Raw genomic sequence first — 18490 nt, 5'->3', positions numbered from 1 at the left:
TCTCTGAGCTTGGATCCTTATGTAGTCAAAATGGCACCATCCACGCAAAAGACGGAGCTGCCTGTCTGTCTCTGGAAGTCATGGAATATCCCCCTCTCACTTTCATGGAGGGATGAATGGTCTCATGAAAGCACCACCTTTAAAATAAATCGATTACATCTGATGCAGCAAAACCACCTGCTCCTTACAGAGGCTGATTTGAAGGTGGCAAAGGAAGAGCAGTGAATCACATAGAGATGTATAAAGAAGGCCTGCTTTGTGGTTGCTCCTTTGCACATCTGGTGAATCTATTATATTTCAGTGTGATTACACCCAAGGTTCTATATTGTTGCCACAATGAACTTAACTCTCTTTGGCACAGAAAAATCAGTTTCAATTGCTAGGTCTGGAAAACTTAAAACAGACTAACATAGTGTATTTGGGAAACAGGGATGACTCTGATTCATGTTTATTATTAGAAAGAAAGAAAGTTTGAATGTCAGTATTACACAATGCAAAAGTAACTGACTTCCTTTTGCTACATTATGTTTTGCTGAATGATGAGCAAATAGAAAATGAGACAGAACAGTTAAGATGTAACTTAATGTATTATTAAATTACTTTTTATCTTAGCTAAGTCCTGCATATAGTCCATGAGAAAATAAACAAAAAGAATGACTACTTTAGATCAGAGCCAGGCAACAAGCTGCCGTGGGCTGCATGTGGCCCCCTCAGTCCACCGGTGCAGCCCCCAGCCCCCCTCCCCAAGGTTTGGGGTTATTCTCCAGTTTTTTTCTGCTATGCATCTCTTGCTGCTATGGAGCACCAAAAGGGCCAAAATTATTTATTTATTTATTTATTTATTGCATTTCTATACCACCCAAAAGCCGAAGCTCTCTGGGCGGTTCACAAAAATCAGCTGGTTTACGAGCTAATTTTGACCCTTTTTGGTGCTCTATAGCAGCAACGGATGATACTTTGTTTTTTAAATTATTTTTTATTTGCATTTTTTCAGCACCCGTGCAACGGGGAAGGGCATAGGGGGTGAAAATGGCCCCCAGAGTTCCCGAAGTTGCCCACCCCTGCATTAGATGAAGATCACTAACACATATGAAATTGACCAGTCTCACCTGCTGAAGTGCTGAGGTTAAAAACTGAAGTTTAAGATGGAGATCAAAAGCCTTTTGCTTTTCCTAGGTAGTTGAACAGCAGTTTAGAAAAGCAGAGAAGAGAGATAGAAATTAGATCATGATGGGCACAATTTACTGAGAAAAAACTATGGAGTGAAGGAAAGACAGAAGTCACATGTACTAAATACATAATATTTATACTTACGATTAAAAGTTGTGAGCATGCACTCATCTGTGTATAATTTAAACCTCCCTCTTCCTTGCTCCCCCCGCCCTAATACACACACACACACACACTTTATGATACAATCCATAACGCAGGGACTGTGCATAGCACAGCCATGTGGACAGCTGCTAGTTGTGTGGGGCCTCCCTGCCTGACTGCTGCCCTTCCACTGTCAGTTGCTGCCTCTCCTACTGAGATGAAAAGGAATTAAAATGAGAGGTCACTGAAAGCAGCCACCCGCTCTTGGATGAAATACTTGCTAATTCATTACTATAGCAAACTAAATTTTCCTCATCCATTTATAACCGACTAATCAAGTAATTTAATTGATTGTTTATTTATACTTATGTCCCTTTTAATATAATAAAATTGCTAAGCATTATACATATAATAAAATTAAAATCACATCTTAAAATGGAATATTAAATTTATATCTCAAAAAACACTATTAAAAAGTATGCTATACTGACATTTATTTAGTCTCAACAAGGGAGGAAAGGAACCTCTCGTGCAAGCACTGAGTCATTACTGACTCTTGGAGGGATGCCAGCTTTCGCTGACGTTTTCTTGGCAGGCCTTATAGCGGGGTGGTTTGCTGTTGCCTTCCCCGGCCGTTATTACCTTTCCCCCAGCTAACTGGGTACTCATTTTACCGACCTCGGGAGGATGGAAGGCTGAGTCGACCCGAGCCGGCTGCCTGAAACCAGCTTCCGCTGGGATCGGACTCAGGCCGTGGGGAGAGTTTCAGCTGCAGAAACTGCTGCTTTACCGCTTTGCGCCACACGAGGCTCAGTCTCAACAAAGGCACATTTAATTGTGAAGATCCTGACATAACAGACGGGCTTCTCTTAAGATGTAATAAACAAGAGTGCGCCTGTTCGTTGCTAGAAGGAAAGATAATCTTGAATACTTTGTTGTTCATCCGATTTTAGTATCTGAAATATTTTCTATCAGAATAGGACATCAAAATGGGTTTTGAAAAGAAATAAGTGCAAGGAGCTGCGACAGTACTGTCACAGCTCCTGACTGCTTGCACAATAGGAACCTGGGATTCTCGAAGCAATCGAAAACGAGCTAAAATGTTTGTCTCCAAAAGGGCGCAGATCAGCAGAGCTCTCAGAAGGCAGCTGTGCTGATCAGCCCAGTGTTAAAAAAAAAAAGTGTTTTCCCGAGTTAATGGGGTTACTTCAAGAAGCACTACTTCCCCATCACTCTCCCCAGAAAGGTTTGGCTAGCCCTCTCATTACGGGCACTGAAAATTGCATTATTTTGGTAGGCATTTTCCTGTGCTACATTTTTGTTTTCCTGTTTCTGCTGTTTTTATTACTGTTGGTTTATTGATTGATTATATTTATACTCTTTTGTTATACTGCTTATATTCCTTTTACCAGCTTTGGTTGTTTCGCCAGCTATGGCCTCTCCTGGACAGGGATAGTTTGGCCACGGTTGTACAGGCATTGGTAACCTCAAGATTGGATTACTGCAATGCGCTCTATGTGGGGCTGCCCTTAAAGCTGCTCCGGAAGCTGCAGCTAGTGAAGAATGCTGCAGCTCGGCTGTTGTCCAGACCTGCTCCTTTCCAGCATGAGGGAACTGCACTGGCTGCCTATTCGTTACCAGGCCAAGTTTAAGGTTCTTGTACTAGTGTACAAAGGCCTAAGCAACTTGAGACCAGGATATCTGAGAGAGCACCTTCTCCCCTATCAACCTGCCCGGTCACTCAGGTCATCCAAGGGCATGCCCCTGGAGTCCACCACGGGAAGAGCCTTCAGTGTGGTAGCCCCCACTCCTACAGAATTCCCTGCCTCTGGAGGTCAGGCAGCCACCAACTTTGAGTTCCTTTTGGCGCCTCCTGAAAACGTCATTATTCCAAGAAGCCTTTCCTTAATGACCAGCCACAGTTCACTTTGTATTTTACTTCTTTCAAAAATCTATTTTAATGTGTTATTTTATATTATCTTATACACCGCTCTGAAATTTTGAATGGGGAACAGTATATAAATATTGTAAATAAATAAATAAAGTCCACCAACTCACAGCATGCCCCAGCCAGCCATGCCAGCTGGAACATGCTGGGAGTTGTAGAACTTTTTTTCTGTCTAAACATGCGTAGGATTGTGCCCTAAATTAATAAACTGTGAAAACCGTCATAGATCCACCTTGAAAGGCAAACTATGTACTGCTTTTGCAACATGCCAGAATGAAAAAGCAATATTTAACTTTCCCCTTTAATAAAGTTTGGTGCAAGGATCAGGAAACAAATATATCTGTGTTCGGTGTGGTGACAGGGCCTTTATGAGTCACCACTTCTAGAGTTGTTGCTTGTTACCAGTCCTGGTGATTAAGTACAGACTAAGCTTTAATCGACAATTAAATGTCGATTTCTTTAATCGCACCAAATGATTGATCAAACCTTGCAGTTCTATAGGTCACATAGCGATCGTTCTCATTTAATTATGTGAAGCTGACACTTCTAAAGCATTACAAATCTTCCAAATGGTAAATGGTAAAGCTTTCCAATCACATTGAAGCCCTATTCTGGATATGCATGAGTTACCTAGCAGGCATTTCTGATTTTGAACTTTCAGATGAGGAGAAAAACTACGTACGTTCACTCCAGAGAACTGGAAAGTCTTGAGAAAGGATATATATATTATTCCATTGCCATATATATTCTCTCTCTCATAAACTGATATAGGACAACAGGCCCAATCCATTGGCTTTGCTAATAGGCCAGAGGTCATTTGGCTCCTCCTCCTCCCTCAACTGTCATCTGTTAGCAGCCATTCCATTTGGCTGAAGCAGAGGGAAAGATGGGTTAGCAGAACCGCTCTATCGGAATAGCTAAGAGACCAGCTGCCATTGGGCTCCTCCTCTCCATGAACTCTTCGACTCAAAAGAACTTTGCAACTTTAAGAAGTGATGCCTGTCTTCCTCTTCCCTCCCCATCTCCTTTTGTGTGTTTCTTGCCTTATTGATTGTAAGCTTCTGGGCATGGACTACCTTCGCTTTTTTTAAATAATAAACAATTTATACGTATTTGCTGCACAATACTAAAAGTTATTCAATAAAATGAATATTCAACAAGTTGTAAATGTATAACATGTTTTCCCCATATACAGAGTTTACAATGGATTGTTATAATGCATTGCCATTAGGTGTGTACTCAGAAGTAAGCCCCAGCGAGCACAATGGGACTTACTCCCATGGTAAGTGTGTATAGGATTGCAGCCCTAGTAGCTAATGACAGTCCTAAAACTTGCAGATCAGATATCCAAATGCTATACTGACAGAGGTTCTGTGTCTTATTAGATTATTGTACTTTTATACAAATCTTTAAAGCATCAAGAATAATTGTAAGCAACAAGCTGGGCTACTTAGATTTTTGAACCAAACCAGTAACAATGTTGTTGTTTAATGCTTTTTATAATAATGGTTTAAGTAAGGCTTCTATCTAAAAGTACCAAGAAAGTAAGTTCAGCAGAAAATATCACTACTACCTTGTTGAGCTGAACTATATATTGCCATCAAGATGGGAACGTTACCCCAAAACTCACTGACATTCCCAAATCAGCCGTCATGTGCTACGATTACTCTGCATATGGATCAGCAGCCTGATACTTTGGGGTTGTTCAGATATGCGTAGACGTGTGGGTGGGTAGGGGAACTATGGCGAGGGGCAATGGAATCCCGACAGTGGTCTCATCACGTGAACACCAACCATGGCACTTAACTCCATGCATTTTCACCATGCATCCTGCCATCTTCTATGCCCCGAATGGGTGCCGGCATCCGCTCCGCTGAGTAAAATGAAAAAAAATGGAGGAAGTCCACGATGGCAAGAGCGTCAGCAGAAGTGACAGTCGCTCTTGCTGCTGGACTCTATGGTCGCCACCATTTTTTGCTGGAACGAGGCTGAAAACCCATGGGGATTCCATCAGACGACACGGGAACCATCGTGGAAGCCCACCAGCCATCCTGCGGAAGGTGGGGAGCGGGCATGGGTACTCTACCCACTGTGGGCAGGGAAATCTCTCAATACAAAACATGTTAACCCATTGGGATCACATTTTTGAGTGATCCACAGTGGCTTAGCATGTCATCTGAACAGGCCCTTAGTATGTTCATGTTGCTGTTCGATGCTCCTAGCAGGTATTGGGGAAAGAATTTGGAGTCTAACAATGGCTTAGTTCAGACAACATGCTGAACCATGCTGCTTAACCACAAAATGGTTAAGGGAATGCATTAACCTTAATGCAGCATGGTTTAGCGTGTTGTCTGAACCAGGCCAATGTGTTCGACTAGTCTACATTTTGACTACCTGTAGATGACAGACTGGTGGGATACTAGTGGCAACTGCCAGCTACTTGTGCCTTACCCCAACATTTTTTTCTATTTGTCTGTCTTTATGCATATATCCATTATAATCAGAAAATAATTACAACTCTTTTATCCTTTGACGCCTTTGAATTTGCAATTTTCAAACATGCCAAAATTCTTTCAAGTCATTGTCAATGGGAGGGTGATGATGTCCAGTGACATTTTGTGACAAAGAGGCCAGTCCTGCTGTTCCCAGAGGCTCACAATACCTACGACTTTTCTCAAAGTAGATTATGCATCATTGCCTCGCCAATGGTACAAGTTCAGATGTGGGAGCGACTTGTCGGGAATCATAATGTGGGAAATGGCTCTTGAACAAATTATTTGCCAGCCATTCAGCCATTTCGGGGTGCAGAATCTCAGGCCGGGGGTCCAAATTCTGTGCTTAGGCTGAAAGAGGTTCAGCGCCCCACACTAGGCACCACTTACCTTCTTTAACTCCTCCTGAATGCATTTGCCATTGTCTTCTGAAGATAAGCATGATTTCTGGCTCTCAGATTCTGTTCTTGGCTCTGACAACTGCTCCTCTGAAGAGGATTCCCTATTATCACTCATTTTTGCAGCCAGTTCATATAATCTCGACTTCAGCTTTTCTTCCATAGCATCGGCCTTGCTTTGATAGTGTTGGTCTTCACTGCTTATGTCAGTTTCTGATAAATCTTCAGATGCCTTAAACCATTGAAAGAAAAGAAAGGGACAAAGCAAATAACATCTCAAAGAAGAGAAAATTAAAGTTGTATATATACAAAAGCTGTTTACACCACAGGAGTTCTATAGCTGTATCATTTTGATGATTGCAACATCAATACATAAGGAGAAATAGGTTTTCATTTCTGAACAGCATGCGCTCAATACAATTTCTCTAGATGATGACAACGCTCAACTCCATGTTTGATCCTGCACCACAGCTTTTAAATTCTTATGTGATCATTTCTTGCATATCCGATTCCTTGTGACAGAACAGGAACACTACTGTGCAGGTATCGCACGTTCCTCTGAGACATGCTGAATGCATTTTATACAATACCATGTGTTTTATACCTCCACATCTCAGAATGGAGGTATTGCATTCCCTTGTTGTAGCCTTTAAAAATACCTTTCAATGCAGCTTTCAACAAGTTAAGAAATACTAAAATCAAAAAGAGCCAAATACTGGAGGCAGGCTGGCTACGACCTGGCCCACTGTGGATAGCAATGCAGAGGGAGACCAATGGGAGAGGGCATCTCTGTTTCTGCCCCAGCAAACAACCATCATCCAAGATGCCGTTGTGGCTTGCTGGTCCACAGAAATACGTGAAGCCAGATGGAAGAGTGGGCTTGTTTGGCCTGTTTTGCAGTGGTTAAGCCAAGAAATAAATTTATTAAGAAATACTGGTCCTTTATCCAAAACGGGGCAATTGCTGTCCTTTCTAGGGATACTGGAACATGTAGTCCAACACATCTGGAGGGTACTAGGTTAGGGAAGGCTGCTCTAGCACTACAGGTGCTTATATTATTATCATTATTATGTATTATAAAATATTATATTATTATATCACACAACACACTAACCCATATTCAACCTCTGAGTGTGGCTTGCCAGAGTTGCTTGCAGTGTGGCTTGTTAACCACGGTGAACAACCCAACAATAAATCGTGAGTTCTCAAGGTGGCTTGTTCGAGAAAAATAAACCATTGCATGGTTAGCAAGCCAAGCAAAATAACCCACAGTTCAAAACAGTGCACACACAACCAATGAGTATTAGCGTGTTGTGTGAACAGCTCCAGTGCCTTCAACATCGCTGCAAGGAGTATCACCAGTCCCAGTAATCTGTGCCATATTGTATGTCCTGCTATTTCAGGAGAAAACTCCCCCTTCCTTTCCTGATCTTTGTTTTTCCTTCTTTGGAGACCGTGCAGCCTCCTCCGCCCCCCGAGATACAATGTGCATCTTCTATAATCTGGAAGAAAGTGTGCATGTGTGAATATAGATTGACTGAAACGGGATATGACTTGTGCAAACGTAGTGCAAAGACAGCAAGTGTTAACTCCACACGAGATAGGAATGGATAAATCTGACTGTTTCACTTTCTATAATGCTCACATTTTGTGACGGGCAAGTTTTGTTCCAAATTTCTGCATCACTTTGTATACATGAAGAAACCATACACATTTTTGACTAATAAATTCCATTCATTCATTCATTCATTCATTCTTCTTCATACGGAATGCAAACTTCTGCAGGAGCAAGAGGATGGAGGCACAGGTGGCACTGCAGAGAACAGAATGTGCTGCAGAGATGAGAGGGAGAATAAAGAGGTTGCGAAATTGATCCCAGAGTAAGAAAAGTAATGCTGGGACAAGGGAAGGTCTGTGGCAAAGAAGCTGCAAGAGATGATTGAGGGGAGAAGAGAAAGGCCAGATTGGCTCAATAGCATGCTTGATTGTGCTTCCATATTAAAAAGGCCAAATGAGAAAAAGAAAAAAAAAGTTGAGTTGTGAGCGGAAGGACACAAAGGGCATGGCTAGACGACGGGGGTGGAGGGCGGCGACCTCATGATTTTATGATCGCGAGATCTTCACCCTTGTCTATATGTGGCGCGTGACATAGCGGCCACCATTTCGGATTTATTTTTTTAAAAGAAAAGGAGCGCACCAGTGCTCAACTGAAATTGTAAGGTTTTTTGTAAGGCTACAAAATTTGTAAGGTTACTGACAAGGAGCCGGGGAAAAACCACAACGGCGGGCCACACTTTCCGCAGTCTCGGGATCATCCAGAGACTGTGGAAAAATCAAAATTAATGGGTAGGGCAATATCCTGGTGAAAGGAAGGAATCATCCCTCTCTGCTCCCGGAATGCCCAGTGTGTCATGTGGACACACAGGGACGATCCCAGGATGATCCCCGGGATACTGCCCCATCTAGCCATGCCCAAAGAAACAGTCAGTTCATACAGTCCTGCTATTCTCATATGATAGCAAAACCCAGGGTTAATCTACTCGTAGGGAGTTCGAAACTGTCATTTTATTCCGCTCTTTTAAATACAGAATCGTTTAAACTCATCCCCAGCTGCACAAGCTAAGGTCATTTTCACATAAAAAGCTACACATTGTTTTCTTAAATTCTTTTTGTCTTGTCATTTGACTGTAAGAGCAACATTTACAAAAGGTACACTTGATTTAAAAATAGCTCTCTTGACTTTTTTTTATCTTGCATGAACAACATTCATATATGTACAAAAAAAATGCTCAGCAACGCATTGAGCATTGTGCATAAAAATATCGTAAGCATGAAGAAAGATAAGCACTGTCTGTGGCCGTTTCTGCACCTGCCTTTTTTCCTGGGATCGTCCCGGGATCATCCCAGTGTATCCAAATTATCATTTAGATCAGGCAGGGATGATCCCTCCATTTTCCTGGGATAACCCTTAGGTGTAAAAAGGGCCTAAGTTGGTTTGCAGTTTCAAATTTGAGTGGTCCTTCCCACCCACGGTAAATTAACCACAAGCTCCACCTAGTGGAGGTAGGGGAATAAAATTCTAGCATTTTTATTTTAACAGTTATACTGATTTTCTAATATGTGAGGCAACTGATAAGGGCATCATTGCAATATTGCTCCTTACTTAGAAAAATCTTTGTTAGAACGTGTGCATGCACCCACTCCTTCTCTCCCTGTTCACATACAAAGCGTTTAAATAATAGTAATACAATGGATCCAAACTTTACTTTGTTATCAAACGAATGCAGAATAGCTGTAATATGAAGCCTTTGTTCCTTACTATGTGGCTGACTGTAAATCAACCAGATTATTATTTTTTTAACTCCGTTTAATGCCATTTGGTTTGAGTATTTTAGTTTAGCTCCAGCGTTTGGAGCAGATAATATGAAAAGTACCTACATTTAAATAACATAAAACAGCCTCGTTAATTGCTCACCAGTGATGAATAGCAATTACCCCTGCAGCAGAACACTCAAGCTGCAAGCTGTGGTAGCTCTGGCAATAGCATTCCCTCCCCATCTCTCCTAGTCTCGCAGGGCTCCTAGGGGCCACCCTACATGTGACATTAAATGCCTCTTAGCATTTGGCTGCTTCTTTTTTAAAATGCAAATATCATCAGTTGGAGGAAGCTTGATCATTATTGGGACTGCAGCAGGAGGAGACGGAAGATTTAACCTTTTCTCCTGTGGTGTTCTTAACAAAAACCTTTCTCTGAGCTTAAGAGGAGGGATTTTCCTAAAGACCACAGCATGGGAGGAAAGGGTTAAATTCCACTCCTCTATTTTTCTTTTGCAAAGGTTTAAATCTGGTGTTCTTTGGCATCATGAATCAAAGTCACCAATTTTATTATTATTATTATTATTATTATTATTATTATTATTATTATTATTATTATTTACATTTATATACTGCCCAATAGCTGAAACTCTCTGGGCGGTTTACAAAGAGAAAAAGAGTAGAGCAAAGGAGGAGGGGAGCATTATTCCACTATACCACAGCTCCACCTAGAGGTTCCATAGCACAAAATATAGAAAGGCAGGAAAGGAACTTTGTGTAGATAACTGATTTTAATTCTTCAGTGAATCTGAAAGTATAAAAGTCTCATGTAGAAAAAGCTCCTTATGTAGCCAAACTCTGCTCTATGGAAAAATAACAGATTAGCTTAGTTTAGGATATTCTTTATAATTATCCTTGGAACAATGCTTTTAATAATATAAAAAATGTGAATGATGAAGATTAGTAGAGTGTTGTTCTAGCGACCATGCTCACCCTGCAATTGTTTCTGTAGAGCAGAAAGAGATTTGATATTGTTTAGCAAGCAGTGTATTGTATTAACTGAATGTTCATTACCTGACTTGTGCTCAAATTCTTCTTGTGAGTTTTTGTGCGATTTTTGACTTTGCATAAATCTTCTGCAAGACTCTTGCCTTTTTTCCACCTCTTTGACCTCTTTTCCAAGTCGTGATATACTTCCTCACTTTCACTGCTATCTGAATAGTCCAAACTGGTAGCCTGTGGGTTAAAGTTCACATCTAGGTCCCCATGTAATTGTGCTTTTTCCTCTCTAGGCTTATTGTTACAAGTTCTCCTTTGCAGCCAAGGAAGACGGCTAGTTCCCCTTGCCTCTTTTGAAGAACTGACTGATGATGTTTCAGAATCGGAGTATACTGTCTCATTGATCAATAGCCCAGATGAAGGGGAGGTCACAGGCAGGTACAGTTCGTTGCTATAAGCCCATTCAGTATTGCACTGCGAATCACCATAATTCAACAGCTGCTTGGGCCTGCGTCTTAACTTGTTCAAAGCCACGTTCCAGTCATAGTCATCTTCGCTATCAGAGCCCATCTCATCATACGCGGACACCACACTGGATTCATTCTCCAAAGCTTTGAATACTTGGCTCTTTGGTTTGGCGAGCATTCGAGGACGAGGCAAAATGATGTTTTGCAAAGCCACCCAGTTTCCATCTGTGCTTTGTAAAACAGGAGGAAAATCTAAGGAGAACACAAGGAAAATATACAGTTCCATTAGCATTGCATTTTACTACCCTAAACAAACTCATAACTATACTTGGGATTTAATTACCACCACCCCCACCCCCACAACAAATCACTAATGAATTGGCTACTTTACTCTATTCTACATATATTGTGAGGGAATAATAGGCACACGTAGGAGACTTGCATCATATTCCTTATGACGACATAATGAGGAGAGAACTAATTAGGGTTTGACCCAATTAGTTTGAGTTTGTGCTGTAGTTTTAGTCATAAAATGTTTATAAGGCAATGGATATATCACCATTTGCATTGTTACATATATCAGTATAATTAGTGAATTATTTACATTTAGTGGTGATGGCAAACATGTGCTTGATTGCATATATGCAGCATACATGCGTTAGAATCTATGGCCCAACATTTCTTCCCAGCATGTATATGTTTATGACTGGCACACATGCTTCTCGCTACATGCATCTGTTAGGACCTAAGAGTTTGTGATGCATGAGGGTCCAATCCAGCAATAGGAGTATCACCCTTTTGCATGCTGGTCCAGAAATAATCCTTAAGCAGAAGCTTACTTCCAGGCATGGATCACCATTGCTGGATCAAGTGAGATTCCTATTGCTGTTGTAGAATAAACAGTACATGGAATGTATATTCACTTTCTGGGCCTGTTGAGATGACACTTCAGGCTCTGGGGTTAGCACTAACCACAAGCTCTGCTGTCGCACACAACACTTTAAGCCATGGTTAGAGCCTCTAACCCTGCTGCAGATGGTCCAACTGTGGTTAGTGAGTGAGCAGGGTTTAGCAAAACGCATTGCACAAGACACCTTAAACCCTGCTGCTTAACCAAAAGCCTTAACTAGCAGGGTTAAGGTGTCTTCTGAACAGGCCCAATAGCACATAGAGGAAAATAATATCTGTCATAGAGTGTCATTTAAGTGCTGCAATTTCACATTGTCTTAAATAGAGGAAGCTCCTAGTGCTTATTCTAGCCAACTCACACAAAATATGAGTACAAATTCTCTTCTCTGTTTTTTGGAATAGTTGCGTAATGCACAGATGGAACAGAAGCAATAGATTTAACAACAGCAATAACAACAGCAACAAATATTGTTGTCCCAATCCAGCCAGGGACGGGCTTTCATGGGCATTTTCCCTAGCTGGATATGGACCAGTGTATGCAAATGGATGTTATTTATTCCCTGATGCAGAGGACCAATAATGAGCATTGTTGAGCAATTTAGCTTTAGCTCATGTCACACAAGGCACAGTTTTGATAACAATTTAACATGATTATATATTTGAGGGTTGGGGGAAGAGTCTGATTTTTGAACATGCAAAGAAGAAAATATCTAATGCTGGATGATGACAGATCAGATGCTTCCAGTCACATAGAGAATTGGCTCAGCAGAAGTTCTGAATGTCCAAAACTTATACTGAGTCAGATTTTTTTTTTTGCAGAAAAGCTGCCCCCCTTTCCCCAAATATAGGTGATCGTTTTGAGAGGGACATTCATAATCAATAACTAATTTGTCTATCGACCACTGTTAATTTATTGTACCTTTTTCATTCTTCCTGATTGAAGAATGAAAAAGACCTAGGAAAAAGCAGCTATTTTCATACAGAACAAAGAAATATCATGCAGGCATTATAGTCCTTTACTTGGTTCATTTAACTGGTCCGCACTCTTCCAGGTCGGCAATGCAGATAATCTGTGCTCTTTCTGTTTCCTGATTGGGCCTTTTGGTTGCTTCCAGAGAGACTCAGGCACTGAAGATGCAATTTCTAGGTCTCTGCTTGATGCATCTTCGTTAGTGAGTGAGAATGCAGATTGAGACCTCTGTTAAAGAAAAATATGGAGAACATCTTGAGCAAACACCAACTATGGAAATGTTAAATGTTAATTACCTGCAAAAGTATCATAAGTGCAGCTCATTGGATACAGAATATCACTAGTACAGTTTCAAAACATAAAATCTGTTATCCATTCATTGCTGATTCATTTCAGAAAGGCAGGATTTTTAATGTACTACTAGGCAGCAAATGGAAGCTTGTTACCAAGGTCAGGTCATTATGTAGGACAGCCTTCCCTAGTGATTTCCATATATTTTGGACTTCAACTCCCATCAGCTCCAGCCAGTATGACCAATGGTCAGGAATGCTGAAAGCTGTAGTCCAAAATATCTGGAAGGCGCCAGTTGGGGAAGGTGGTTATAGGGAACCTTCCCTAAGGATTAAGAACAAAATATCTATTAGTTAACTAGGACCAAACCCATCCCAGGGATATGGTCTCTCTGCTTGCCCAGCCTGATAAAAGATCCCTTTACAGCCTTGCTGTTGCTCTGTGCTCCAGCATTTCCTAAAACCAGATGAAGTAGCTCTTCATTCTGATCATCAGCATGCGGTGTCTCCTCACATCTCCCCCTCATTCCCAGAAGGCTAATAAAGAATTTTCCCACACTGCAGGAGAATAATGATCCAAGTTACCCAGTGTTTCTTGGCTTGACTATGTTCATTCATCAAGTCAGTATTCACATAGTCCAAGGACCAGTAAGGTTCCATGCATATGGATGGTAGCAGACTAAAACTCAGAGTTATAATACTAGAACTGTATTCCCCCAAATATATTGCGTCCTCCGCCTTCTCCTCAAAATATTCTAAACACAAAGCTATAGCTTTCTATATGACATATCATAATGTTCAACCTTTACATTTATTTTCATTCACCCAGAGAGTAGAAACATGTCTCTGATGACACTATGAATACATATGCACTGTACATTTGTACTATAAAATCTGAATGAGATCAAAAGGGCTGGGCTATCCTTTCCTCCCTCAATTTACATTGACAATACTCACCATTTCTTTCTCTTTCATTTGAGCTCAACCTGGAAGCTTTCTATCAAAACCAACCACAGTTAACTATTCTAATGCAATTTCCTTTCCCTGGAACATTATTATTTACAGTTTCAGTATCTCCCTATTGTAGCATCATTTCATCTTAAAAGGAAAATATTCCGTATACAAAAAGGGAGAGCCTTGTGTGAGTGTAAGCTGCTGTCATTGGCCAGTTCACAAGATTAAACAAGCCACCTTGGTTAAAAAAAGCCATGGTGGCTTGTTTTAATCCCCATGGCATGTGGTTGTCATTTCCCTAACTACCCGCCCTGGCGTAGCTTATCATGTTGCTTGAACCCAGGTGGCCCTATGAAAAGGAGGACCGGGGGCTCCTGTATTTTTAACAGTTGTATAGAAAAGGGAATTTCAGCAGGTGTCATTTGTATGCATGCAGCACCTGGTGAAATTCCCTCTTCATCGCAACAGTTAAAGCTGCAGGTGCCCTGCCCTCTTTTGTATCTGGTCACTCTAGCTATGCAAGAGTGACCAGATGTGACTTATTTAAGCCATGGCAGCTTGTTTTGATCATGCGAACCAGTCACCATCTTCTTGATTCACACATCAAGAATCATACGTTCAGTTTCCTGACACTTTCTATAAAGCTGACAAACAATCTTGCTTTTGCGAAGAATGGTCTCCTGGTAATCTGTGCATTCCTTTCAAGAATATCTTTGCCTATGGCATTTATAAACTATGCTGTTAGGATATTTGTTAGAATGCTATTTTGTGTTTCATTTTACTATGTTTGAAGTTGTGTTATGCATTCCTCAATAAACATTACTTTATTTACAGTAGAATCCTACCCATGTTTACTCAGAAGTTAATCCCACTGATTTTACTAGAGCTTACTCCTAGGTAAGTGTGTGTGTGTGTGGAGGATTGCAACCTTTGCTTCTGGATGTTTTAAATCTCTAGCCAATTAACAAAATTCTTACCCAGATGTTTAAACCAACTATTCCCAAAAGATAGGCACTAACATTGGAAGCAACCTGAGTTAAAAATGGAATTGACATGTGGGATATGATTTCAGAGTATAGGGGGAGGATCATATGATTGAAGGCCTTCCCCACCCACCCCGCACACACAATTTTAAGTCCCTTTACATATAAAAATCCCTAATATGTGACAAGGAAGATGGGGTAAAATTCTTCACCCAGACATATTTGTTTTCCATTTGCAGGAAGCAGTGCTGTGGTACCTCTTTATTAGTAGGAACAGTAATATCCTGTGCAACACCCACCACCAGATTTCCATATCCCTCTGAGATTTTCCACAATCCTCACAGTAGCTGGAGGGAAATGAGTTTTCCGAGCAACAGTATTGGGGTGGCTTAGTCCTGAATGGGCAATTAAGATTCATTAGCTTTACAAAAGACCTGCTCCTGATGGAGATGAAAACCACTAGAACTGTGTGTATATGTGTAAGATCAACACAGCTGCTTGAATTTTTCAACTCTCATTGGGGGTGTGGTTATGGGAACTGTCATGATGAGTGCCTGCACTTCAAAATTAACCACTACAGCACAGGCAGGAAATCTTTAACATAGAGGGTACAACCATACAGTCTTCCACCAGCATTCCGGAACCATAGGGTAAAAAGGAAAGAGTATCATGTGATTCTTCTGAACATGTAGACTGGGGGCAAGTCTAGACGAAGTCATATCCTGGGGATTGCCCCAGGATCATCGCTGTGCATCCACATGATGCACAGGGGATCCCGGGGGCAGAGAGAGATGATCCCTCCCTTGCCCTGCGATAGCCGGGATGGCTTTAATCCTGGCTTTTCCCACAGTCTTGGTATCATCCCGAGAGCGTGGGACATGTGGGCAGCAGTCCCGGTTTCTTCCCAGTTCCTCACGAGTAACTGTGAGGAGCTGGGAAGCAGGCACAGGGCACGGAGCTCTTTCTCCATGCCCATTGGGGGTGGGGGCAGGGTTGGGGCTTTTTTTTACTTATTTTTTTGCTAGAGTGCTTGTCTGCTCCTGTGTTGTTGTTGTTTTAAAATGGTGGGCGTGACGTCCTACGTCCTCCTGGGACGTTGTGCGCCATGTGTAGATTTAGGGGGAGGATTTTACGATCATCATATCGTGAGATCATCCCCCACCACCTGCTTGGTCTAGCCATGCCCGGGGTGATTAGTCCCTTGTACTTCTTCCTCATTCTTGGGGACAGGATACCTGCAGCAGGTTCTGCAGGCCTTTTTCTTCTCTCTCTCGCTCTCTCTTCTATTCTGTTAAAAGTCTTAGAGAACTAAAAGGAAAACAATTATATCTCCCATACTCAAAAATGATTATGTCAGCATTTGGGTCCAAGGAGATTGTCAGAGGCAGCTTAATACTGTTTTCCTGCCAAACCAACCCGTACAACTTTCTGTCTCTCTCTCTCCCTACAATACCATTTATGCCATGTTCCATTTCAATGAGATGGTGCTGACTGGATCCTCAAAAAGCACTTGTGAGGCTATTTCTTGCTGCTGATGTCAGTTTTTGCTTAAGGTTATAAGGCTAGGTAATCAGATTGTGTTTTATTCTGATAACCCTGGGGGTAATTGAAATTGTTAAAAGTCAGAAACACTGGTGCAAGCACTAGTAACCTAGAAAGCTGGAGACATAATGTAGAGTAATCAATCATGTCCACTAGGGAAAGAGAAAAAAAAGAATGAAACAAAGACTGAATCTGCTAAAGAGGCAATTTAGCTTGAATGGCTTTGTTAGCATGCAGAACTTTTTTAAAAGGCAGGTATTTAGTTACAACAGTTGACTTCTGAAGTTGCTCCTTTGCTATCAATTTTGGAAGTTTGATCATTTCTTAGCCTTATTGAGATGGCCATTTAAAGTGAGGCAATTAACGCTTAACAGCTAATTAGTTCCTTTTTGCTCATTAGTCCATGTGAAGCTTTCATTGATTGAGTGACTAGCTCATCATGGGAAAATTTTATCCCATTGATTTTATCCAGTGTTTGCATGAATAGAAGCTTGAAGCATTTACAGCAGCTCATGATAATTTCATTCACCACCTGTATTTTTAAGGAGTGGGTTATTTTCCTATACTCCTTTGTCCATTTGTGAGTTTACATGCTTTCATATATAGAAAGGGTGAGGCATTTACTCCAGAATATGAAACCACTTAATGTTGTTCAACAGAAAAGTGGTATTAGGTTGCAATCCTGTACACATTTACTTGGGAATATGTCCCATTGAAAATAATTGGATTTACTTCTGAGTAGATATGTCTAGGATTGCACTGTTAGTGGTTTTATTGTTTTATCATTACTTTAATGTATATTTCTACACTGCCTTGGAATCTGCAAGGATAAAAGCTGGAATAAGAAGGTTTTACAAATTAAAATAAAATAAATGTAGGACGATTTGATATCCCCTTTGTCATGATGGCCAATAAAAATAATTGCTGCTTATCACTCATCTCACTGCTTTTGCAGTCATTAGCCAGAACTTGAAACAGGTTAGTTCTTACTGAACTATTAAGGCTGTAGCAGTTCTATACCCACTTACCTAGGAGTAAGGCCTATTGAACACAATAGGATGTACATTGGAGTAGATATCTACAAGATTCCATTGAGTAACATTTTCCTTATCTCTCTTTCTCTAAGTATAAGTCTAGAGCAGAGCTTTCCAAACTTCTCATGTTGGTGACACACTTTTTAGACATGCATCATTTCGCGACACAGTAATTCAGTTTTACTAGCAAACTGGAGGTTAAACTAACCCCTTATAAGAGATACGGACACATACATAAATTGTAATAACGAAATGCATGGGGACACAACATATCTCATGAAAACCTTTCATTTATATTTTTAAAAATATATGATTTGCAAAATAATAACATACATTTCCAAGACTTTTCACATTGAACCAATTTTGTCGAGCTGCGATCGAGCGGCGGTTGAGATGGAGTTCTATCAAAAAAATAGACCCATGGAATTTCTCAAATGCATCACTTCAGGTGCAACCGCATCACCAGAAGTGATGCGGAATCAGCTGTTTTGACCCAATTATGCATACTGCGCATGCGCAGTACCTGTATGATCCCTCGACCGTTGTGTGCATACATGGATATGACAGAAGGGGAATATACTAGTGCACCATACTAATCGGCACCTTTGCTACGTAAAAATGCATGCAAGTTGGTATTGCTTATTTCACATAGACTCAGAGGTTTCTCGTTATGTTTGCGTGACACACCTACACACTGCAGCTGACATGCTAACGTGTCGCGACACACAGTTTGGAAAGCTCTGGTCTAGATACTGATTGTTTAATTAAAACTGAATATTCAGGAAAGAGTATAACCAGTATGAGTATGGCCTCTCATCTGGCTATGGCCTTGCATAAATACCTGATTGCTTTAGGTAGTTATAAGACAATTGTAA

The 18490-nt window shown here is 41.0% G+C and overlaps 1 protein-coding gene across 1 annotated transcript in view; it reads right to left on the bottom strand.

The window, feature by feature from the left end:
* Positions 1-18490, bottom strand: part of MYRIP (myosin VIIA and Rab interacting protein) — a 198239-nt gene that overhangs the window by 14204 nt on the left and 165545 nt on the right. The window contains exons 9-11 of the mRNA XM_063129083.1: positions 12863-13040; positions 10542-11185; positions 6145-6384 (exon numbers count right to left, since the gene is read on the bottom strand). Coding sequence (XP_062985153.1) covers positions 6145-6384; positions 10542-11185; positions 12863-13040 — 1062 coding nt within the window. The remainder of the gene's footprint in view (positions 1-6144; positions 6385-10541; positions 11186-12862; positions 13041-18490) is intronic.

The sequence above is a fragment of the Elgaria multicarinata genome, chromosome 1 (genome assembly GCF_023053635.1).
Source record: "Elgaria multicarinata webbii isolate HBS135686 ecotype San Diego chromosome 1, rElgMul1.1.pri, whole genome shotgun sequence".
Taxonomy (NCBI): Eukaryota; Metazoa; Chordata; class Lepidosauria; order Squamata; family Anguidae; genus Elgaria; species Elgaria multicarinata.
The sequence above is the reverse complement of the archived record's forward strand: the minus strand, read 5'-3'. Positions and strand labels throughout refer to the sequence as shown.